This window comes from Camponotus vicinus, unplaced genomic scaffold (genome assembly GCF_025532165.1).
Source record: "Camponotus vicinus isolate PSW18456_S1 unplaced genomic scaffold, iyCamVici1.0 SCAF_9, whole genome shotgun sequence".
Taxonomy (NCBI): Eukaryota; Metazoa; Arthropoda; class Insecta; order Hymenoptera; family Formicidae; genus Camponotus; species Camponotus vicinus.
In genome coordinates this window covers 11,418,339-11,444,569 of record NW_028141981.1, presented here as the reverse complement: position 1 = coordinate 11,444,569, position 26,231 = coordinate 11,418,339, and the positions used below count along the sequence as shown (strand labels likewise).

Here is a 26,231-nt window from a genome sequence, read left to right as displayed (position 1 = left end):
TGTAACACTGCATATATATCACAAGTTATTTTATATTGTTATGTATAAGATCATATGCATTAATGATTTATTTATAATAAATAGTATGGATGTAATGTAAAATAATTACCTAATTAAAATATTAGAAATGTTATCCAAGAGAAAAATATCACGTTCTTATTACTCTTTATTAGCGCTAATATATTCACTTTCTGAACATTGGCAATAATATATAAACATATTACCAACAATATAGAGATTACAATAATATAATTATCACGCCCTCTATGATAACGTGAGCAGACAATGCATCAGTACTGTCAGATTTGGCGCTTAAAAACAAAGTGATAGGGGGCGCGATCACCAAATCTAATAACATTTAATTTTATACGTGCAATTTTGTTGTGTTTACACAAGTGATTGCCGATTGAACAAATGGCCTTATAGAGATTCATTTCTAATTAGTTTTATGTTTACGGAATAAAAGGCAACCATTGTGCTTTCTCTTTGAGACACCTCCGATTAGACACAGTACAATTGGACACAACTGGCTTTCATTGGCTAATCGTGCTTGATCGTGCTACCCTAGGCATTGGTCGATATGATTGGCTGTGTCTAATCGTACTGTGTCTAATCGGGTAATCCCCTTTCTCTTTTGGCTAACCTCCTTTATAAGTATTTTATCGAGAGTCATCCACTTTTTACAATGGCTAATCGCAAAAGGTAAGCATGAATATAAATACATTATATATATATATATATATATATATATATATATATAAATTTTATTAATATACAAATAATAGATAATATTGGTTAACCTTTATTTTAATCTTTTATCGTAATACACACATTATATGTTGCACGCGTGATACATATTATAAGAAAATATTAAAATAAAGATAAACCAAAACGTTATCTATCATTTTTATAAAAATATTTTATAATTTATATTATATATTTTCACTTCCAATAAAAGATAAAAACAAAAATTAATCACTTATCTATCATTTCTATAAAGATATTTTATAATTTATTATTTTATTATTCTATTATCTTAATCTTTTATTATAATGCATATGTATTGCATGCACAATACTTGGCTAATCTTTATTTTAACCCTTTATTATAATACATAAAATATATGTTATACGCAGAAATACATATAGTTATTCATCGCAATAATTAATGATTATTTTAATCCTTTATTATAATACATTTGTATTGTGCACGCAACATATAGCAATATAAATGCATTACAATAAAAGTTAACTAAATATTGTGCACGCAACAAATATGCACAATAAAAGATTAAAAATATATAAAATAATAAAATATTATAAAAGATCTTTATAGAAATGAAATAGTTTATCTTTATTTTAATTCGTTATTGTAATATGTATATGTTGTGCATGCAATACATATGTATTACAATAAAAGAATAAAATAAAGATAAACCAATACGTTTTCTATCATTTTTATACAAATATTTTATAACTTATATTATACATTTACAGTTCCAGAAACGAAAAAGAACCAGCAATTAATGATAATGAAACTCACAAAAGGTAAGCAATGATTATTAATAATATCTATAAAGATATTTTATAATATAATTTATTATTTTATATATTTTATTTCAATCTTTTATTATAATCTTCTATTATATATGTTTCACGCATGATACTGTTTAACTTTTATTTAAATGTCTTATAATTCATATATGTATTATACATACAAATACATATAATTACTCATCGCAATAACTAATGATTGTTATAATACATATATATTACTATATGTTGCATGCGCAATACAAATACATTATAATAAAAGATTAAAATAGACCATTAAAATTAAAACTAACCATTAGTTGTTGCGATACGTAACTATATGTACTTCTGCGTATAACACATATATATGTATTACAATAAAAGATTAAAATAAAGGTTAACCAAGTATTGTGTGTGCAACTCATATGCATTACAATAAGGATTAAAATAATAAAATATATAAAATAATAAAATATTATAAAATTTTTTATAGAAATGATAGATAACAATCTATTATTTCATTATAAAAATGTTTTATAATCTATTTTAATATTTTATTATCTTAATCTTTTATTATAATGCATATGTATTGCACACACAATACTTGGTTAACTTTTATTTTAACACTTTATTGTAATACATATTGTAATACATATATATAATAAAAATATAGAAATATATAATAAAAATAGATGACAAAGAATTAATTTTTATTTTAATCTTTTATTGTAATACAAAAATATTTTATATTGTACAATATATTTTATACATTTCTATTTTCAGATCTAACGAAAAGGAAAATGAAGAAAATCCTAAAAAGTAAGTGTAACACATTATATTATTAATACATATGCGTAAGAAATGATAGATAACAAGGGAATAAAAATTTATTTTACTATTTTTATTGTAATTCACTTATTGTAATTACTTATTTTTTATTGTAATTCATATTTGTGTTGCACACACAATACATATATGCATTACAATAAAAGATTAAAATGAAGATTAATCATTTATTATCTATCATTTCTACTATCATTTCTAAACATATTTTATAATATATATTTTATATGTTTCCATTCTTTCAGAACCTACAATATGGAAGAAATGGAGCCAGAAATTGAATTGTCTTCCTTTTTACGTGTTGAGGCTGAAGCGGCTTTAAAAGAAAATATAATACTTAAAAAAAAAATACAAAAATTAATGGAAACACAAAAATTAATGGAAACACAAAAAGAATCGCCGCCACCAACGATGGCATCACTACCACCGCCACTGCCGCCGTCAACGTCGTCACCGCTGCCATCGCCGTCAGCGTCGTCACCGCTGCCACCGCCGCCGTCGTCACCGATAACGACAGCGGGGCAAGTAAGAGGTAAATAATTTTGAATTATATAATTGGCACGTTAATTATAAAGGAATCAGCTAAATGAATCAGCTATGTTAAAAGTTAATAAATCTATTACATTTTCAGATTTATGAATTTAACATTGCCCAAAGTATTTTTAGCCTTCTATAGAATTAAAATTTTTATTTTCATGAATTTTTGTGTCGTATAAATTATATTTTACAAAAGAAATTTTTAATTCACAAATAATTATTTTTATATTTTAAAAGGCTAAAAGTATTTTGCGTAATGTTAAATTCATGAATCTGAATGTACATATATTAAAATTAGATTTATTAACTTTCAATATAGTTAATCCGTGCAGTTCTTCTTTAAATATTATATTCAAATAAAATAACATTAAAATATTTCTTTTATTGTAGAACAACCGCGTGCACGATGGGCTAGAGCGGGACGGTCGAGAGGACGAGCCCGAGGCCGAAGTTCCAATCCAAGAACCTCAGCCCGTTATAGAAATAATATTTTTAATTTTTATTAATATTTAAATGTGTATGCGTGTGCGTGTGTGTGTGTGTGTGTATCATCATACATAGAATATTTTTTATAAATGTGTCTTTTTGTTTTTTCTTTCTATGCTTTGCACAAACTACTTTTTATTTTTCATTTCCTTTTGCAAAGCATAAGCTATTTTTAATTTTAAAAATTTAAATATTCTACGTTATGATGATATAAAAATATGTTTGTATATGTGTACATGCGTGTGCGTGTGTGTATGTAATATCATCATAGCATAGAGTATTTATTTTTTCTTTCTATGCTTTTGCATAAACTACTTTTCATTTTTAATTTTCTTTCGCAAAGCATAAGTTATTTTTAATTTTGAAATTTTGAATTTCAATACTCTATGTTATGATGATATAAAAATATGTTTGTGTGTGTGTGTGCGTGTGTATATGTGTGTGTGTGTGTGTACATCATCATACATAGAATATTTTTTTTTATAAATGTGTTTTTTCGTTTTTTCTTTCTATGCTTTGCATAAACTACTTTTTATTTTTAATTTTCTTTTGCAAAGCATAAGCTACTTTTAATTTTGAAATTTAAAAATTCTATGTTATGATGATTTCTTTTAAAATCGCTTCAGCCTCAACATGTAACGATGACGATAATTCAATTACTGACTCCATTACTTCTTCCATGATTAGTTTGTGCGTGTGCGTTTGTGCGTGTGTGTGTGTATCATCATAACATAGAATATTTTTTATAAATGTGTCTTTGTTTTTTCTTTCTATGCTTTGCATAAACTACTTTTTATTTTTCATTTCCTTTTGCAAAGCATAAGCTATTTTTAATTTTGAAAATTTAAATATTCTACGTTATGATGATATAAAAATATGTTTGTATATGTGTACATGCGTGTGCGTGTGTGTATGTAATATCATCATAGCATAGAGTATTTATTTTTTCTTTCTATGCTTTTGCATAAACTACTTTTCATTTTTAATTTTCTTTCGCAAAGCATAAATTATTTTTAATTTTGAAATTTTGAATTTCAATATTCTATGTTATGATGATTTTTTCTTTCTATGCTTTTGCATAAACTACTTTTCATTTTTAATTTTCTTTCGCAAAGCATAAATTATTTTTAATTTTGAAATTTTGAATTTCAATATTCTATGTTATAATGATTTTTTCTTTCTATGCTTTTGCCTAAACTATTTTTCATTTTTAATTTTCTTTCGCAAAGCATAAATTATTTTTAATTTTGAAATTTTGAATTTCAATATTCTATGTTATAATGATTATATCAATTGCAATAAAATGAGCATTATATTTTTTCAATGCCATTGCTAGAGCTGTGATGACTATACCAGAACCACTACCTATTTCTAAACAAATCACAGGTTTCATCGCATGCAGAATGTCTAAATCTTCTTCCAAATCATCTATTAAAAGATACGAATCCTCAGAAGGATCATAAACTGTCTTAAGTTCTTCATCTGATAAATTAACTACTGGAGTTTCCATAAAATTTACGGTGAAAATTGTAAGAAATTTCTTTTATAAAACTTGCAAAGTAATCAATGTTAAGTAATAACAATCCGCTGCTTCAGCTCTATTTGACATATCCTATAACAAAGAGAATAGTTATGCATAAAAAATAATACTCTTCGCAACTTTTGTACGCAACTTGTAGTACATGATAGAAGCACAATTTTTTATAACATTCCAATAATTATATATGAAAATTGAAAATGATTTTCAAAATGCTCAAGAATTCTTGTAAAATAGGTAACAATAAGATATATATGTTGCTTGTGTAAGTAAATCGCAATTTTTTATCGTTACAATTCGATGAATAAACATATATTTTGCAATAAATAGTACATACTGTGAAAGAAATATAAGAATAATAAATATTCGTAAATTAATTAGTTACATTTAAAATTATTGTTGTTTCTCAGCTTCCACTTTGGCTGGCTCTTCCTTATTCGACTCAACAGTAGTACTACTATACACAGAACTATTATCTAAGAGTGTTTTTCTCTTAGCAGTGCTCTTTTCGATAGCTTGATGAATTTTGTTTAATCGCTCTTGAGTGGTTTGTAAGATGTTGCTAACAATAGTAATTTTGTGCTTAACATTAATAAGTTTCTTTACATAAGAATCTGTCTCTAGCGGATATTGTAGTGCGTCGTTAATTCTCTGAAGTTCCTCTGTTAAGGATTCAATCCGCTGCTTCAGCTCTATTTGACATATCCTATAACAAAGAGAATAGTTATGCATAAAAAATAATACTCTTCGCAACTTTTGTACGCAACTTGTAGTACATGATAGAAGCACAATTTTTTATAACATTCCAATAATTATATATGAAAATTGAAAATGATTTTCAAAATGCTCAAGAATTCTTGTAAAATAGGTAACAATAAGATATATATGTCGCTTGTGTAAGTAAATCGCAATTTTTTATCGTTACAATTCGATGAATAAACATATATTTTGCAATAAATAGTACATACTGTGAAAGAAATATAAGAATAATAAATATACGTAAATTTGCAAGAAGAAACGCGAAAAATAAATGTTACTATTATTGCATGCGCGCTGAAAACAGAAAACTTGACGTCACCTTGTGGCGCGAATTCTCTCGTCCAGTTGATCCACCGTAGGTTTCAAGAGACTCATAAGACCTTCCGTTAATGCATCCCGCGTCGGATTTTCGCAAAAGTCATCTATCTTGTCGTCGATAGATGTATTGTCACTCGCTGTGTCCACGTCCATGTTATAGCTGTAGTGAAGTAGACACTACCGTGTCTCTTGATATATATATATATATATATATATATATATATATATATATATATATATTATATATATATATAATCTGAAATAATAATATAGATACAATCTAATCTAAATATATAAATGTTATATGTATATTATTAATTATTTTATATAATTACCTGAAGTGACACACTTAACCTTTTACAACATATTTATAAGCACCGTTAACGCCACAGAGCGCTACTAATGCTGCGTCGCGTGAATCACTGCTAGCGCATTCTTGTGGCAGACGTTGGAAACGTATTTCTGTATTTTCTTTGTTACGTTAAGAGGAGTTGATGACGACCATGACGACGTTTCTTAATCGAAATTTTCACATTTCAGACTTTGCATCATGATATCTCCGTTTACAGAGCACGTAGCGCAAAAATAAAAACACTTTTATTATTTAATTTAAACCCAAGCTATCGATTAATTCTACTAAGAACTCGATCCGTTGAGCGATTATATGAGAAATAAAAATATCGAGTTATACTCTCAATCCGACTCGCGTAATAATACACGGAGTGCATTTTTTGCTTACGCTGGGACTTAGCAAAGACACTACCGTGTCTCTTGATAATATTACACTAATGTAATTACTAATATTTTTTTATAGCTCCTCCATATGGTCGTACCAGACGTGTTCGATGGACGAATGACGAAAAACAAATCGTCATGGAACATTTTGGCGATTACATAAAACCAATAATGCCAAATTACCGTTTATAAAAACAATCCAAGAAGTTATTACAAAAAATCTTTGTTTACAAAATCGATCTGCATCAGTTGTAAAGACATGGATAAATAACCAGCAAAAAAGCAATAAGATATTATAATACAAAGCAATAGATTTTTCCATATTTTTATAACGTTCATATGCTACGTTTTTATTACATATTTATAATGTTATGTGCTTCATATTTTTACATATCTTTGAATATAATCGAATTATCAAGTCAATCGTTTAATATGAGAATTAAAATACTCGAACAAGATAACGAGATTCATGAATGCACTTCTGATAACATGATGCTATGATCAAACATTGTGATCAATCGTCATGTACATATGGTGTTTGCTTGTACGTTACGTAATCAATTCTTTATCCTGGAGCTGACGAACGCTTTTATATTTGTGACAAACGAAAAAACTTATTTTTTGAAAATGTTAATAAGCCAGCTTATGCTTTTCATGATGTAATCATTTGCTTTTATTTTATTTCTTTTTTTTACAACGGAATATTTTCGTAATTTTATTTAAAGATATTTTCACGATTTCTATGCGCGTTGCACCTTGTACAATAATACGTGTGTGTCACATAATTACCACGCCGGACAATTGTCTAATCACATTAATCTGAAGTGGCTTGTATAATCGTACATTCTGATGTGCGCCGCCTATTCATATATGTTATATACTTATATATCATAAATTAAGTTTAATAGATTTAAAGTTAAATTTAATAGATTTTTAAAATATATTATAAAATATCAATAAAATATTAATAAGTAATTATTTTATAAATTTACTAATAGTTTTATTTATAAGTTTAATAATAGTTTCATTTAGTTTCGCATTAAAGCTGTATGATGTGCTATTTAGGTTAGTACATAGAATCAAATAAATCAGATTCAGTGACATGTTGAATATTTCTTTTTGAGTAAATAAAACAAATTTAAATTAATTATATATTGTATTTTTCTATAGAATGTATTGTTTGTATATTGTATGTCTGTATTGTGTATATTGTATTGTCTCATTCGCAATGCCAGTAAAGTATTTTATTTCAACAGTATACATTATACTAAATATACGAAACAAGAATTTTAACATTTGTATATAGAATTAATTTTTATTCAAAAAACGTCAAAATTTTGAAAAATATTAAAAATAATGTAAATAAAATATTGAAAAATAGCTTTATGCAAATGAAATATATTATGACTTTAATATCGTTATACAATTTATTGATATAAGAACATAAGCAACAAAATATTAATACATGATACACATATACTAAGTTCTTTCGCATTATATTGAAGACAAACATACATTTATCGATTTAGTGTTAAAGTTATAGCCTCTTCTATATATTTGAAGTTTTTACATTACTAAAGGTAGACTTTAATAGATGCAGGACATAGAGTGTGAACCTATGTAATGAAATAGTATAACGAGAAACGAAAGGGAAATCAATCACGAGCATGACGAGCATAAGCGAGCATAGCGAGCATAACGAAAACTGCGAAATATAATTGATTTTGTTCTCGTTCCGCTATTCCGCTACATGAATTCATATTCATATACATAAGAAAATTGACTAATCTCCTTTTATCGTGAATTTAAATTGCATATGTGATTAGACAATTTTCTTATATACAGGGTGAGCCATTTTAATTAACGCACGCAATTATTTCGGAAACAAAGCATTTTAGAGAAAAATGTTTCAGACAAAAGTTTTATGGTTTTGAGGGGGCCATAAGATGGTATCATTGGTTTGACCTTGAAGAGTTATTTGAAGGTTACATGAAGGTCACCTTCAATTTCTTAAATGGAACCTACTATTTGTCATTGCATATTCTTGTAGCTTATCTCGAGAGCTTTCCAAAACACTATAATTAAGTACCTTTTCGTTAAGTACTTTTTGAGTTATGAGGCTTGAAATAATTTCTTAATTTTACATAAACCGTAAAATATCTTGTAAAATATTCATTTTTCGATTATCTCATCTTAATACTTTTATGTACAAAATAATGAGAGGAATCAATTGGTGTAAAGAAAACACATAGTTGTTTTTAAGAAAAAATATGGAATTGTTAATTGCAAATTATATATTTTTTCTTCAAAACAACTATGTGTTTTCTTTACATCAGTTGATTCCTCTCATTATTTTGTACGTAAAAGTATTAAGGTAAGATAATCGAAAAATGAATATTTTACAAGATATTTTACGGTTTATGTAAAATTAAGAAATTATTTCAAGCCTCATAACTCAAAAAGTACTTAACGAAAAGGTACTTAATTATAGTGTTTTGGAAAGCTCTCGAGATAAGCTACAAGAATATGCAATGACAAATAGTAGGTTCCATTTAAGAAATTGAAGGTGACCTTCATGTGACCTTCAAATAACTCTTCAAGGTCAAACCAATGATACCATCTTATGGCCCCCTCGAAACCATAAAACTTTTGTCTGAAACATTTTTCTCTAAAATGCTTTGTTTCCGAAATAATTGCGTGCGTTAATTAAAACGGCTCACCCTGTATATGCATTCTGCGCTTATCCAGGAGAGGTTAAATTGCATACAGTGGGATTGCACACATCCATTCATATTGACTGGGGTAACCAGCACGATTGACCAATTAGAGCAATGTTTCGATTAGGTATTCCGCGCATGTGCGGCTCTGCACATGCGCGACTGTGAAATTGCATTGTAATCTCACGGTCATGCAAGCGTAGAGCCGCACATGCGCGCGCACGGAATCCCTAATCGGAACACTGAGGTAGAAGGCCTTATTTTCAGCTGGCCAATAAGCATTGTATGCAATTGATATACCTCGCTTATCCAAGTTGGTCTGGATACTCTTAGGCCAGATTTATAAGTTTTTAGCCGCAAAAAATTAATCAATCATATTCAATTATTTTTCTTACATTTAACTGTGTCAATATCTTATGGTTTCAGGCTTATTACTCTTATTGCAGATCCAGCCTTGAGACTTATCCGGGTAAATTTCCAGGCTGACAGTATAGGCTTTTGCATAGGCACATAATCATAAGTATAAGGAAATTGATTGGTGCATAACTATATGCATAAGGAAATGGACAACGGTCCTTATGCTAATGGTTATGTGCTTATGCAGAAGCATAGACATAGTAATATTAGACCGAGCATGAAGCGCCAGGCCTGAAGTATAGATAGAAAAAGACGGAAAGTAGATGACGTCTACCTTTCTTTTTCTAATAAGGAGAGAGTGGGGGGTAAGAAAAAGTTAGCGGAAAGCTATTTGCGTCTCTTTCTTATTCTCTCTCCGTCCTCGTTAGAGAGAGAAAAGTAGACGGCATCTGCTTTTCATCTTTTTCTACCTGAGCTGAAGTTCAGTGCGTATAAGAGGACACGCTCGATCTAATATTAGGGCCATCACACACGAAATTGCATAGCTGCATATGCATAACATAAAACCATATGGACCAATGAGCATCGAGTATTATGTTATGTAAATGTCAATATGACGACTTAATACTTGATGTTATGTAAATGTCAATATGACGACTTAATACTTGATGCTCGTTGGTCCATATGGTCTTATGCTATGCATATGCAATTTCGTATGTGAGGATCCTTACTATGTTTATGTACAAAAATCTGTGCAGCCCGTTTTACATAGACGCATAAATAGAAACAGAGAAATATATTGGTTCATTTTCTTCATGCATAAACATAAGCATTAGCTCATAAGCATATGAGCTAATCAAATTCCACTTGCATATGCTTATGCAAGTTTATATATCCTTATGACACCATATTAAAATCACCGCACTTTTTCTTAATCTACATTAAATATCCATAAAATTTGTACAAACCTTAAATTTCAGCCAACATATAAGGAAAATCATAATGTAGCAAGAGGCTGAAGCAATATTATAAGTATGCTACATTATGATTTTTTTTATACATTGATTGAAATTTAAGATCATGTACGAGTATAAATTAACAGTCAATATCTAATGTAACATGTTAGGAAAAAATTTAGCTTTTACATTACTCTGAAGGCCGTAATACTATAGGTTACGAGCTCGGCTGCGTTTAGGATTACAATTGATAGTTGCAGATCAATCAACCAACAAGTCGCATTGCGCTGATTTATCAATCCATAATTGTAACCAAGCCCACAACCTGTAATATAATACGGGCTTTACATTGGTTGCAGGCTCGATTGCTGTTAGGATTATGCTTAACAGTTGCGGACTGATCAATCAATTAGCAAACTGCTTTACGTCTCATATACATATTTGCTATTCTTTGATGTAAATGATTTGTTTGTGCAAATTTCAATTTTTTATATATGCTCAAATTCATGATCCGTAATTATTACAATACATTACTTTCTTATTATCTATTATCTTAGTTAAGAGATCAATCTTTCGTTATTTATAGTGTTACGTCCAGTGGACTCCACGATTCTTTTCTTTCCTCGAAACGATTTCGTGGAAGAAGGAAATCAAGGATCGACTTGCATTCGGAATGCAAAGCGATTCTTCTTAGAAATAAAGATAGCACTTAGAAGAACGCATACTCACCCGCGGGTATCGTCATTAAACTTTAACAAATCTAATACTGAGAATGGCCAGTCGAGATAGCGTCAACGAAACTCTAAATAAATTTACGAGTTATATGATGAAAAGTTGTTATGAGAAATTCTAACTGTCCCGTATCTATGGGTACGGCTTTATGTTCCAAGCCTCTCTATCCAAAGAATTTTCAAAATAAAGATCTGGTCCTCGGAAGAGTGACAAATAATAAACGTAAGACAAAACCTTTCGAAATTGATAGTGCACGTGCGCTCGTTCGACAGGCCACCCTCAAGCGTTCTCCGAATCGCCAAATCATCAAGCGATAAGATAATCAGCTCACTCCCACTCTCTACTGGATGGAGCTAAGTCTCGAGCCAAAGGGCTTAACCAATTAAAATCTCAAGAGACCCCTCTCCTTTTAAAAAATCAAGCTCCTTGACCTTAGGAAGGGAGTAATAGAAATCATTTGATTCGCCTAAAAAGATTTCCCACCATCCAGAAGGGAGGAGGAGTAAAATCCTTAAAACTTGCGAGCCGAAGACGCGGACACACTTCAGTTCACAGTTCATAGAACACAGTTCATTTTAAAGAAATTACGACACCTCTTTCGTGCAGCACAGAGTATCTGTTTAAATTCAATCATTGTCAATAAGTAAGTGAAGTGAGTGAGGTGAACTTTGGATCAACTGAGCATTCTACTCATCTTCAACCAACAGCCACCCACCTGCGCTTTCAGCTCCGGTCGGATTAAATTTCTTTTTCAACACCTTGCAACGTTCACAATAAGTAGTAAGTTTAAATTTCTCTCTCAGTTCCTATTTCTCTTTCCCATTCGACTGGCGATATCAAAAACGATCTTTAAGTAATTAAAGAGTTTGAACTATAGATCCTTAAAATAATAAAAATTTAATCAATAATACTCTCTATCAGTTAGAATTTCATAATAACCATCAATAGTAATTTATCCTTAACAATTCAATTCCCTTTCCATATAACTCTTATCTATTCGTTGCGGATTTCAGAATTGGAATTCACGAATATTCCTCCTATCTATTCGTTGCGGATTTCAGAATTGGAATTCACGAATATTCCTCCTATCTATTCGTTGCGGATTTCAGAATTGGAATTCACGAATATTCCTCCTATCTATTCGTTGCGGATTTCAGAATTGGAATTCACGAATATTCCTCCTATCTATTCGTTGCGGATTTCAGAATTGGAATTCCTCGAATATTCCTCCTATCTATTCGTTGCGGATTTCAGAATTGGAATTCACGAATATTCCTCCTATCTATTCGTTGCGGATTTCAGAATTGGAATTCACGAATATTCCTCCTATCTATTCGTTGCAGATTTCAGAATTGGAATTCACGAATACTTCCCCACTCTCCAAAGATTCTTTACAGCAATCTATCCCATTAGTTCCCTTTAATTTTCTTCTCGATATAAATATATATATATATATATATATATATAATTACTTCTTCAAATTGTGATCGGATATATTTCAAATGAAAGGATTGAACGATAAATAAACCTTGAAGATCGTTTCTTGATAGAGACCTAATATACCTGATCGATCATCTATCTTCATCAATAATTACCGTATTTAAATCGCGTATCTTAAATTTTACTAGTGTCGCCTCATAATTCGCGGTCAAACAATAGGCGTTGGCGGAATCGCCGGAACAAACGGTTAAGAGAAGGGCTGGCTCAGGCTATCGGCGGTCCAGTAAATCGTTCGACCACTAGTATAGACAGTAATAAACTCGACTCCAACACACACACACCTAACCCCTCTTCCTCACCCCGTATTCCGAATTATTCTCCAATCTCATCCCCAGGGCATTCCTCGACCTCCCCCGGTACACCTGTTCCAGGCCCCGCGCGGTCGTCTGGTTCACCCCCCAGATCTCCTACCCCGACCCCACCAGAATTTTCTCCTTCCCCAGCTACTTCATCAACCCTTGTATTCGAACCCTCTCCTTTGCCTTCTCCCGAACCCCCTCGTTCCCCCTCACCTCCTGTCCGGGAGCGTACCCCTCCCATACCTGTCATCACCCTCGACTCAGACCCTCCTTCTCCTTCCACCTCCTCGGAGTTTTCTGAGTTCAGCGAGGCTCTGGAGGATTTCGCGAGAGATCTTCCCGACCTTGAACAAGATTCCCCCGATTTCGACTTCCCTCCCGATTCCCTGTCGGAACATCCAGACACCCCTGAAACTCCCGAACCTCTCCCTCCTCACCCTCTAAGTTATTTCCTATCACAGTTTCCCCTCATCGACTTCCCCATTCCCGAAGGAACTTTCCGTGTGGGCCCCGGTCCTGTTTATCACGAGGAGCTCCTTCACTACCTTACCACTCCCCCTCCCGATGCTATAATTGCTTGGCATCTCCCTGGCTTCCACCTTCCATTAGGAGTTCCTATACAAGCCCTGTGGAAGAAATTCCCTCTGTCCACTATCCAATTTGAAAATCCTTGACCTTTTGTGCTCCCCCCCCCCCTTTTTTTTTTCTTCCCCACCTATAATATACCTGTTTAGATAGCAAATTTTAAATTAAAAGTAACAAGATTGTAATAATCTCCAGCCAGGGGTAATACTTAAGATTAGATTTACCACTTTTATTCCTGGCTGACGTCCTCCGAACCAATGTAACACCCGCGGAAATTCCCTCACACATACAAACAACACACATATAAAATTTTCAACTATATTTTGTATTTTAGAAAAGATCTTTATGTAAACATTTCATATCGCTCAAACGACTAATTATTGAATAAATGATAATTTATAATAAAATCTTCATTTAATTTTGCTACCCGTTCTCATTCCTTGAAGTCCGAAATCGCACAGGGTCCCGTCCCGAGTAAAAGAGATTCGATTCTCTTACCGAAAAGGGACCGACGAGCGTAACGGCCTGGGACACTCACAGAGTTAAAGGGACCATTCTGGTCACTGACCTGTGCCAGGCCCCTGACAGTGCGCTCGACCCGATCTATACACACGCCCGAAAAGTGTGTCACCGGGTAAGTAGGTTGCGTCTTTCCAGACGGCCCGACCTTTTAAGGGTCTGGACGTAACATACTGACTAATTTTTGGGGGCTCGTCCGGGATTGAAATGTGCGATCTTGGAAACCGGAATGAGTGACGGGACTCGAAGTAAAGTCAATAAAGACGAAATAGAGGATCTTTATAAAACTGCAATAGAGCGATATAGTAAACCAAAAAACACTCGAGCTATTTCTACTCCTTTACACACATCTACCCCTAAAGCGACATCTAAACAAGTCCAATTTATTGAGGAAAATTCTTCCAATTTAACTGAAAATACCTTAATTGCCGATTCGCCTGAGCCGTCTTCCAACGATTCCGAATCTACCGCCGCAAACGCTAGTATAAGTAAAATAGTTGATAGTAATAACTTTGAAAATTATCCTGAAAACCCTAAAATCATGGCGCAACAAAATCCTTTCGCCACACTGAAATATGCGGTTGACGCTGTCCCCTTCTTCGATGGCAGCAACATTCCGCTTAACTATTTTATTGAAGGCTGCGAAGAAGCAAGATCAATGCTTCCTAAGGAAGCCGAACCGCAGTTTACTAAAATTTTAAGAACACGAATAGTAGGTGAAGCACGCAGAACGATTCAAGACCAAGATTTTGATAAAGTATCGCAACTAACTGCTTATTTAAAACGAATTTATGGGCCGGTAAAAACCGTCTATCAACTCCAAGGAGAACTAGGATGTGTTTATCAGAAAAATGACGAGGATGTAGTTACTTACGCTAACCGCGTCAAGATCTTAGGAAAACAGATATTAGAAGCGTATAGAGGACCCGGAAATACATTGCCAGACCAAGCTACTAAGACATCGCTAGAAAAAGATATGAGTAAATGCTTTATAAGGGGGCTTAAGCCCGAAATCGAACAAAGAATAGCGAGGGATTTAGATGTACAAGAAACGGTCGCCGATGCCTTAAGGATAGAAAGAGAACTGCGGGTAATGACAGATTTACGACAGGGACAGAGCAATGACTCAAACAGAACAAAAATATTACCTACTAATCGATTGCGAGAAACGTGCCAAATTTGCCTCAAAGAGGGGCATGTAGCAAACAATTGTCGAAAACTCTCTCAATTTTCACTACAAAATCACCATAAATCTGATCTAGGCATGGAAATATTAATATGTCAGATTTGTAAGAAACGAGGGCATAGTGCTGACAAATGTCGGTTTCGCGATCCTCAAGCTCGACAAACGATAAACGTAATACAGGAAAAAGCTGTCACCTGTCAATTATGTTCAAAACCAGGACATAATGCAAAAACCTGTCGACAAAATACTAATAGTCAACCCAATAAAGTCTCTGTAATTTGCCAGTGGTGCGATAAGCCAGGGCATTCCGCCAATAATTGCTGGAAAAAACAAAATGAAGAGAGAAACCTCGAAAATAAACCGAGAATTACTTGCCAAACTTGCGACAAATTCGGACACACCTCTAAAGAATGTCGTTCTAAAATTAATCAACAAGCGGCGCCTAAGAACGATTTATTCTGTCGATATTGCAAAGACCGAGGTCATCTACTCGATGATTGTCAATTACGTATCGCGAGTAACAACCGTCGCAAGGAAAATAGTTAGGGAAACTACAAGGGCCCCTCGACGTCGGGTGTGCAGCAGGGGGCCGGGCAGACCTCACACCCTTCACAATCTCAAGTGGTCAAATAGGAAGTAATAACATAAATGTACAGCCTGTGACAGTAAATCTCAACAAGCAAAGCCTAGTGCCTACTGTCCGGGTTAACGTTAAAGATATGCCGACTTCCATAACTCTTATGTTAGATACAGGATCTGGACCTAATGTTATCAAAGAAAATTTCGCGCCTGAGGGACTTAATATTAATTACAAAAATATATTAAAATTAAATGGTATAAATGATTATCCTGTTTACACCCTCGGTGAAATCGTATTAACTCTTTTTGAAATACCAGTCATCTTTCATATTGTATCTAACGATTTCCCAATTCCGCAATCTGGAATATTAGGCAACGAATTTTTTAAACAAACTTTTTCGAAAATAGATTATGCGGAAGAATGCCTGGTTGCATCCGGAATTAACATACCTTTCTTTACGCCGGAGATGATCGTAGTGGCTCCACGATCTGAGTCATTATTTTATGTGAGGATAAAAAATCCAGAAATAAAAGTAGGATATATACCCAGATTAAAATTAACTCACGGAATTTATCTAGGGGACACCATTGTCGAAAATACATCCGGAAAAGCGTATTTAAACATCATAAGTACCCTAGACGAAGAAACGGAAGTACAAGTTCCGAACTTGCGCTTAAAACCGTTGAATGAAGTGCTTGACGACCATGAATCTACACTGGAAAATAGAAACGACTTAGAAAAATCAGTCCGTATGGAGGAAGAAATTAAACATAAGGAATTTAACAAAAAGATTGAAGAGCTCAATTACAAGGGTGAGATGGAAATCGAAGATAAAAATAAAAATATAAATGAAGTTAGCATCAAGGAATCTCAAAACAAAACTAATAAAGAAATAATAAATCAAGAAGAAAATGAAATCAAGAATAAGAATAAAAATAAAATAAAAATAAAAAGGAAGAAAGAAGAGGAAACTGCAAGTTGCAAAAATGGAGCGGACTTTAAACATGAAAACCATCAACATAATCCTACTATTGATGGAATATTGAATGAAAATAAAGAAGAGATATTAAACAAAAGGGAAAACAAGAAAGAAACTAAAAATAAAAATAACCATGAAGAAAAAATCAGGAAAATAAATTTAAAAATCCTAGAAGAGGCAAATTACCAGACCTCTCCAGGGGAAATTAACTCTAGGATTTCGGAGGGAAATTTCCAAACCTCGACAGAAAATCCTAGATCCGTCAATTGTGAGGAGGGAAGTTACCAAACCTCATTACACAATTCGACACCTTCTTGTTTTAAAAAGGGGAGCGATTCCTTATCCCCCTTTGATATCGAATTTCCGGAATTCGAATTATTTTCAAAAAATAATGATAATGAATTTGAAATTTCTCTAAAAAATCTCCTCAATAAAGTTCAAACGATGACTCGGAAAAATAAAAAATTAAAAATTAAAGGTCTCAAAGAATACAGACCGTCTTCGAGAATTTCCACGTCTTTGTTAAACAAATCTCAAGAGATCACAGATAAATTTATGCGAAAACGTAAATCAAAACATGACGAAAATCAACAAATTAATACTGCAAATTCCAAGTGTTTGGTGGTCACTGAAATAAAAATGAAGGATCGACTCGTTAAAATAATAGAATCTCTACGATTAGAACACCTAAATGGAACAGAGAGAGACAACGTAATAAAATTAATAACGAATAGTCAAGATCGATTTCACATTCCCGGAGAAAAATTGACTGCGACGAACGTATTACTACATCAAATTCCGACCACAGACGACCATCCAATAAATACCCGACAGTATCGTTTCCCACAAATACACAAAGAAGAAATAAATAGACAAGTAGAAGAATTACTAGAAGGAGGCATTGTGAAACACTCACAATCACCTTACAATACGCCTATATGGATTGTGCCAAAAAAGGAAGATTCAAGGGGTAATAAAAGGTGGAGAATGGTCTTAGACTTTCGCGCTTTAAATGAAAAAACTATAGGAGATGCATATCCTCTTCCGAATATCGTCGATATATTGGATCAATTAGGAGGAGCTCGTTATTTTTCAGTATGCGACTTAGCATCCGGTTTTCACCAAATAAAAATGGATTCTGTAGATAGTCATAAAACCGCATTTACAACGCCTTTTGGACATTATGAATTCGAGCGAATGCCTTTCGGTCTTAAAAACGCTCCAGCGACCTTTCAACGCCTAATGGATTTAGTGTTGACCGGATTACAAGGTGAAGAATTATTTGTTTATATGGATGATATCGTCATTTACGCATCTTCATTGGAAGAACATGAAAGGAAATACAATGCATTAATTGAACGTCTTCGTGAGGCTAACCTGAAATTACAACCTGATAAATGTGAGTTTCTGAAATCTGAAGTAACATATCTGGGACATGTAATCGGCAGAGATGGAGTAAAACCAGATCCGAAAAAATTAGAAGCAGTACAACACTTTCCAAGACCGAAAACACCAAGAAATATTAAACAATTTTTGGGACTTGCCGGATATTATAGAAGATTTATACCGAACTTTTCTAAATTAGCGAAACCATTAACATTATTATTAAAGAATGATGTACGATTTGAGTGGACGGCCACTCAAGAGGAGTCATTTGAAACTTTAAAACAAAAATTGTGCGAAGAACCAGTATTACAATACCCGGATTTCTCTAAACCATTTATTTTAACCACTGACGCTTCTGGCATAGCTGTAGGAGGAATCCTATCACAAGGACAAGTAAATAAAGACAGGCCAATAGCCTATGCCTCACGAACTCTGACGGACAATGAATTAAAGTACGATACCTACGAAAAAGAAGCACTTGCAATAGTATATTGCGTTAAGCATTTCCGACCATACTTGTACGGAAGAAAATTCACCCTAGTTACAGATCATAAACCACTAATGTGGTTTAAAAACGCTCAAGATGCAAATATGCGGATATTAAGATGGAGATTGAAATTGGCCGAATATGATTATGAAGTAGTATACAAGGCAGGGAAAACTAATGTAAATGCAGATGCACTATCCAGGAATCCAGCAAGTATTGAAGAATTTGATTGCAAAATTATAAGAAATAAAGAACTCTTAAACCCTGACAACCCCGAAGATGCTCAAGTAATATCTGAAATGTTAGAAGAACTTGAAGAAGACGAAGAAGAAGAAGAAAGCGACTATTTTCATTTACATCTCTCCGATAGCGAGGATAATGAAGAAATAATAACGGAAGACAATCCTGACTTACTTCCATTTACTTTAGAAGAATTAAATGAACCAGTCGAGGCCCAGCTAACAGAGAAAGCATTGATACATGACCCTCCTAAACAGAACAGAATATTAACAAGAAGTCAGACAGCTAAATTCAAGATTGATACCGAAAAAATTAATGAACGAAATGATCCACCTGATAAAAATTATAAAACAATAAATGAATTAAGCACAAAAGAAGTAAGGAAGGAAGAAGAAGATACGGAAGAAGAAGATACGGAAGAAGATGACATTAATAAGAATCTAAAATCCAAGAAAATAAAACCCTTTATAATCGGAAATAAATTCTTAAAGAGTAATATTGTCGACTCACGTGAATTACTATTTTTACGAAAAGACAACATAGCATATTTTGTTGATACTGAGGGAAATCCTCTGGATTCTGGATCTAAAAAATTATTTGAGCGAAATGAATTACCACATCTAAATTCTCTTGCCTTGGGTAAAGCTAACGCCATAAAATATAAGAACTATTACCACGTGGCACTGCCTGTCAGCGAAGGACAACGAGAAGGTCCTACAGTAACTCTCAACCAAATCGTTACAGTATTAAACGATTTACGAAATCTACTTGAAACATTGAAATTAGAAACACTCAGCATAGCAAAGACTGATTATGTTAACAATGTCCCGTGGGATAATATTAAGATACAGCTTCGATTAATACTTCTCGACACACCTACTAAAATAATAATATGTAATGGATTAATTAAATATCCTCCTAAAGATTTACGCCCTGTTATAATCGGCGAAACGCACTGTCCACCAGCAGGAGGACATCGTGGCGTTACTAAAACATACCATAGAATAAAACATAATTATTATTGGGAAAATTTAAAATCAGACGTCCAAAAATATATACAACAATGTTTACAATGTCAGTTAAAGAAATTAGTCCGAGTAAAAACTAAACAGCCCATGATAATCACTGACACTCCAGGATCTGCCTTCGATAAAGTAGCAATGGATATCGTTGGTCCTTTACCAAAGACTGAGAGAGGCAACGAATATACAGGGTGACCCATTTTAACTTAGGCAGCCAAATAACTCGAAAAATAAGCAAGATAGAGAAAAATGTTTTAGACAAAAGTTGTATGGTTTCGAGGGGGCCATAAGATGGTATCATTGGTTTGACCTTGAAGAGTCATTTGAAGGTCACGTGAAGGTCACTTCAATTTCTTTAAATGGAACATCCTATATATTTTTGTACATTCTTGTAGCTCATCTCGAGAGCTTTCCAAAACACTATAATTAAGTACATTTTCGTTAAGTACTTTTTGAGTTATGAGGTTTGAAATAATTTCTTAATTTTACATAAACCGTAAAATATCTTGTAAAATATTCATTTTTCGATTACCTTACCTTAATAGTTTTATGTACAAAATAATGAGAGGAATCAATTGGTGTAAAGAAAACACATAGTTGTTTCGAAGAAAAAATATGTAATTTGCAATTAACAATTCCATATTTTTTCTTAAAAACAACTATGTGTTTTCTTTACACCAATTGATTCCTCTCATTATTTTGTACATAAAAGTATTAAGGTAAGATAATCGAAAAATGAATATTTTACAAGATATTTTACGGTTTATGTAAAATTAAGAAATTATTTCAAGCATCATAACTCAAAAAGTACTTAACGGAAAGGTACTTAATTATAGTGTTTTGGAAAGCTCTCGAAATAAGCTACAAGAATGTACAAAAATATATAGGATATTCCATTTAAAAAAATTGAAGTGACCTTCACGTGACCTTCAAATGACTCTTCAAGGTCAAACCAATGATACCATCTTATGGCCCCCTCGAAACCATACAACTTTTGTCTAAAACATTTTTCTCTATCTTGCTTATTTTTCGAGTTATTTGGCTGCCTAAGTTAAAATGGGTCACCCTGTATATTAACATTGCAAGATCAATTAACAAAATTTTGCATGGGAATACCATTGCCAAACCAGACATCTGAAACAATTGCAGAAGCATTTGTAGACCGTTTTATTTGCATACTTGGATCCCCCAAGGCTATATTAACAGATCAAGGCAGAAACTTTATTAGTGACTTAATGAAGAAAATAGCTAAATTATTTAAAATTCGTAAATTCCGTACTACCGCCTTTCATCCGCAATCAAACGGATCTTTGGAAAGGTCACATCACGCACTAGGAGAATATCTTAAACAATATGCTAATGAACAAAAGCAATGGGACCGATGGATAGGACTTGCAATGTTTAATTATAACACAAACGTCCACGAAGCTACGAAACACACTCCATACGAGTTAGTATTTGGAAAAATAGCAAGAGTTCCTTCAAGTGAACTTCCAGCACCCGAAGATAGATTAGCGAATTACGATGAATACCTGATAAACCTTGTAACACAGCTACACAACATTCAAGGGAATGCAAGAGAAAATGTAATCAGCGCCAAGCATAGATCAAAGAAATATTATGACAGAAAAATCAATCCTCAAACCTTTAAACCTGGAGATCAGGTATTTTTACTAAAGGGCCCGAAACCGGGAAAATTCGGCGATCATTACACAGGTCCTCATGAAGTTTTAGAAATTTTAAATAAAAATAATGTAAGGATAAAAATAAAAAAGAACAGCCGAATAGTACATCCAAATCGGTTGCGAATTTCTTATATTAAACCTATTAATAAATCATCAAACCATCAAGAGGATAAACAATAGTGATAATAATAATATTAATAATAGTAGTAATAATAAAACCTCATATACGTATACATGTAATATCCTTTTGTTAGGTAGTAACTAAATAATAAATATAATGATTAATCGACGTAAATGAATGATAAATAGATAGGTTAATTATGTCATATATATATATATATAAGAAAAATTTGCAGATGGATCCCAGGGGAATAGCTACGTTAACATTCTTACTCGTGAACTTACAATTCACCCATGGAATAATAGGCTACGATTGTGGTTCAGCGTCTGCTAATCTCACCACCTTATCATTACTAAACATCGAAGAATGTGATATTCCCCAGCAAAGCGTCAATTCAAGCCGAATTTATATTCAACTACTTCAAATTAACGAATTTGACTCTGTGAAAGTAATACAATGTAAAATTGAAATCGACCGATTAATTAAGAAATGCGGGATGTTTTCTCACACCATGGATGTCTTTAACGGCAAATATTCGTTCATACAAGAAACCACTCGTGAAGCATGCCGCCGTATGCACACTTATGGAACTTATGAATTGGCAGGAACATATATAACTGGGTTAAAATCAAATCAAACCCTGACACGTCCTATAATATTAGCTGGTCACGTCGACTCGGAAGGATCGTGCTCCGGAAGCGCTTATTCCGACCCATATGGAACATGGGCGGACGTCATTGTACTGGGCAGTATTAAAATTACTCTCCAAGATTACATAGCCGACGTAAAAATAAATACTAATAAAGTACACCTCAGATCTGGAGTAGCGTGTGAACTCAGCGCTACAAGTTGTTTAGATATAGAAGGAGGAGATACCTTCTGGGATCCCGTACCTGCTGATACTTGCAAATTTTCCAGCTATGGCGTATTATATGAAGGATATGCTGACAAGATAATTGACAGCATGAATCAGCAATCACAAGTAGCTTATTCGTTAACAGCACAAAACACTATATTCGCATTAACCAGCCGTGGGAAATATATTACTTGTGGATATACTCTAATTCGTACTGAACATCCAAAATTAATAATTTTCGAAGCATCACCTGGCATTGAAATCTTTAAGAAGCAATCAAAAGTATCAAATCTTGACATTTTTACATACATGAATTCCAAATTCGTGTATGTAGAAAGACATATACGTACACAAATAAATGAATTATATAGAAATATACTTTTACAACAATGTAATCTGGAGCAACAATTATTGCAAAACGCCTTAGCCATAGCAACTCAATCGCCTGATATATTTGCATATTATTTAATGAAAGGACCAGGATATATGGCACTGTTAGCCGGTGAGGTAATCCACATAGTAAAATGCGTACCTGTCGAGGTGAGACTTGCTCAAACAGAATATTGTTACAATCAACTTCCTGTATTAAGGGGAAATCGAACATTCTTTTTGACACCGCAGACACATGTAATACTGCGTCAGGGGATACAAACGGCATGCAACGCATTTGCACCTGCAATGTACCTGCTGGGAGATTCATGGTATAAACTTATGCCTAAACCAGTAGATACAGTACCCCCTGCCATTATGAAACCTCTAACCAAGCCTACTTGGAAGTACGTTAGCCCTGGTTCGCTAGCCACTAGTGGCATATATAGCGAAAACGATCTGGAAGATCTAAAAGACCATATTATGTTCCCTGCCGAGAGGCCCGCGGTACTTAACACCATCGCCAGGGGAATAATGGGAAGACCTACATCCTTACAGGGAGGTTCAATTACCAATCTTTTAGACAAAGACGCAATAGAAAAAATCGCCGTCTCTACCTGGGAAAAATTTTGGAATAGATTTTTAATTTTCGGAAATATCAGCGCTGGAATAATGGGAATATATCTATCCGTTAGAATTTTTAAATTGATATTAGATACTCTAGTTCATGGCTACGCTTTGCATACAGTATATGGTTGGTCCATATACTTGCTTGGAGCCATCTGGGATTCTCTCACTCAGCTCTTATTACACTTAAAACTAAAGCAACCACCGTCAACAAACAAACCATCCGCTCCACTCGAGAATCCACAAAAGAATAAACACCCCGCTGACACTGAAGGATCCTCAGACCGTATCTATCCATCTCTTTCTGATAAAGAGAACACTACCTATACTCTACAACTCAGGGAATGAAGGTTTAAGCATTCCGCTACAAACCTCTATCCCCTCTCTACAGCCTTCTGTCAACGTTATCTCAACTCCGTAAAACTCAAATAGATAATCGACGAAAAAGTCGCAAATGATAAGACAAATTAACCTCTTTTATAGAAAAATGGAACCAGCAGCCATTGACACGGGAAGCCTTACACGATCTCGGCTGGAGGTTTTTATTCTCCGGGTCGTGTCTCCCTTATTATTTTGGGTCCGGTTGAAAAACGGTGACCAGGACCTTCAGGAGTTGGAAGAGGAACTTGCCCTCCGTATGTCAAGACGGAGCAAGTTCCTGATATGCTTCCCAGAAGACATAAAATTGGAAATGGACGTCGTAGTCAAAGAAGGTAACGGCTGGCGGCGAGGATGGATAGAGAAAATCAGCCAGGCGTCGGGGATGGTCAGAGTACGTCTAGGCGACCACGGTTGGTCAACCTGGCGACCAATGCACGAAACCTATCACCTGGAAGATAGATTTCGAGACCTGCCTTGGCAAGCCTTTGCGTGTGGGCTCGCCTACACAGGATCACCCGATAATTCGACAATATGGCCGGAGAAAACCCGAGAACTTTGCCGGCTCCTAGCCGAAGGTCATACCGGCTGGATCAACATTATACTTCCTTTAGGAAGGGGAGCGGCCCTCGTCAAGCTGACGATACAGGGCGAACATAATGAAGGAAACTACAACTTTAGAGATATGTTAATTAAGCTAGGACACGTAGAATTAAGTACTAAAATAACAAGAGATGTATTCCCCGCAATATAAAAAAAAAATAAATAAATAAAAAATAAAAAATAAAAATATAAAAAAAAATATAGATATATAATAAAAAAAAAGGGGGGTTTTAGAGAACCCAACTACATTTATATCATTAGTATATCTCCACTATATATATATATATATATATATATATTTTACATACTAATATAGTTATTCTAGATATTTTATATACTCATGTTATTATTACGTATATTAAAACTACTCAGTTACATATATATATATGTATATATATATTCATTAGTATATACATACATATACTTCTAATACCATAGCACACACCTTTTACATTAATTTATAAGGTAATATATATATACTAACACCGTAGGATATTAGCATCATAACAATCCATTCAGCGTTAAAATACGCATACATTGAACGAATTAATCTATGTAAGAAAAATTATACAATACACTCACATTAAGTACTAAATCAGCAAATTTACTCTTCTCCTTTTCTTCCTTCCCCCCCTTCCCTCATTGTACCTATACACTATTTCTTTATAATTTGTACTTTGTACTGCCCTAAAATTATATACACACATATATATATATATATATATTATATTCCTTGATAAAATGTCAATAGTAGTAATGACAAAAATAGTAATAATAATGATAACAATTAAAATAATCGCACGGTTTCCATCTTTTGATAAAAACACTGGAGGAAATATCTTTTCGATAATACCATCGACATTACCGCTCTTTATAGAAAATGGAAATCGAATCCATCGACACCACACATTTGCGCTCAGGGCATCAAGAAGTAAGAGTTGTATGCGTGGAATCACCGTTACTCTTCTGGGTACAACTCCGAAATGATGAAAAAGCCTACGAAAAACTGCAAAATAAATTACAAATAAAAATGGCCGCTAATAAGAAACTCATGACAAATATACATGAAGATCAAGCCGTCAGCGTAATGCACAACAAGCTCTGGCATAGAGGTATAATAACCAGAGTCAGCAGACTAATAGGAGCAGCCGAAATCTTTCTAAAGGACATTGGCCGGAAAATATGTCTGTCTCATAATGAACTGTACGAACTTGACGATGAGTTCAGAAAATTACCGTGGCGTGCCATCGCTTGTGCTTTAGCTCACACAGGATCAGAACCCCCCACTCCCACCTGGCCA

At 33.4% G+C, this 26,231-nt stretch overlaps 3 protein-coding genes and 1 pseudogene across 3 annotated transcripts; 3 read left to right on the top strand and 1 right to left on the bottom strand.

Annotated features, from left to right (window-relative positions):
- The first annotated feature begins 679 nt into the window (after positions 1–679).
- On the top strand, positions 680–2,977 carry LOC145976938 (uncharacterized). Its single transcript, XM_083108488.1, has 4 exons — positions 680–702; positions 1,497–1,547; positions 2,316–2,351; positions 2,621–2,977. The coding sequence occupies exons 1-4, from the start codon at positions 686–688 to the stop codon at positions 2,913–2,915; spliced, it is 399 nt and encodes a 132-aa protein (XP_082964614.1). The 5' UTR covers positions 680–685; the 3' UTR covers positions 2,916–2,977.
- Positions 2,978–4,585: 1,608 nt separating this feature from the next.
- Positions 4,586–6,637, bottom strand: LOC145976937 (SNAPIN protein homolog). Its single transcript, XM_083108487.1, has 4 exons — positions 6,348–6,637; positions 6,014–6,200; positions 5,321–5,641; positions 4,586–5,010 (listed from the first exon to the last, which is right to left on the bottom strand). The coding sequence occupies exons 2-3, from the start codon at positions 6,163–6,165 to the stop codon at positions 5,329–5,331; spliced, it is 465 nt and encodes a 154-aa protein (XP_082964613.1). The 5' UTR covers positions 6,166–6,200; positions 6,348–6,637; the 3' UTR covers positions 4,586–5,010; positions 5,321–5,328.
- A 7,964-nt stretch (positions 6,638–14,601) lies between these two features.
- On the top strand, positions 14,602–16,231 carry LOC145976992 (uncharacterized; annotated as a pseudogene).
- Positions 16,232–22,289: 6,058 nt separating this feature from the next.
- LOC145977163 (uncharacterized) lies at positions 22,290–24,983 on the top strand. The gene has a single exon (XM_083108914.1). It carries the CDS (start codon positions 22,298–22,300, stop codon positions 24,296–24,298), a length of 2,001 nt encoding a protein of 666 aa, XP_082965040.1. The 5' UTR covers positions 22,290–22,297; the 3' UTR covers positions 24,299–24,983.
- Positions 24,984–26,231: the final 1,248 nt, after the last annotated feature.

Excerpts from the sequence above, each read along its gene's own strand:
- LOC145976938 (XM_083108488.1), top strand. Across the intron at positions 1,548-2,315 it reads GATAATGAAACTCACAAAAG|ATCTAACGAAAAGGAAAATG; the intron begins GTAAGCAATGAT and ends TTCTATTTTCAG. Across the intron at positions 2,352-2,620 it reads AATGAAGAAAATCCTAAAAA|AACCTACAATATGGAAGAAA; the intron begins GTAAGTGTAACA and ends CCATTCTTTCAG.
- LOC145976937 (XM_083108487.1), bottom strand. The coding sequence starts at position 6,165 with ATGGACGTGGACACAGCGAGTGACAATACATCTATCGACGACAAGATA. Across the intron at positions 5,642-6,013 it reads GAGAGAATTCGCGCCACAAG|GATATGTCAAATAGAGCTGA; the intron begins GTGACGTCAAGT and ends TCTTTGTTATAG.
- LOC145977163 (XM_083108914.1), top strand. The coding sequence starts at position 22,298 with ATGTCATATATATATATATATAAGAAAAATTTGCAGATGGATCCCAGG.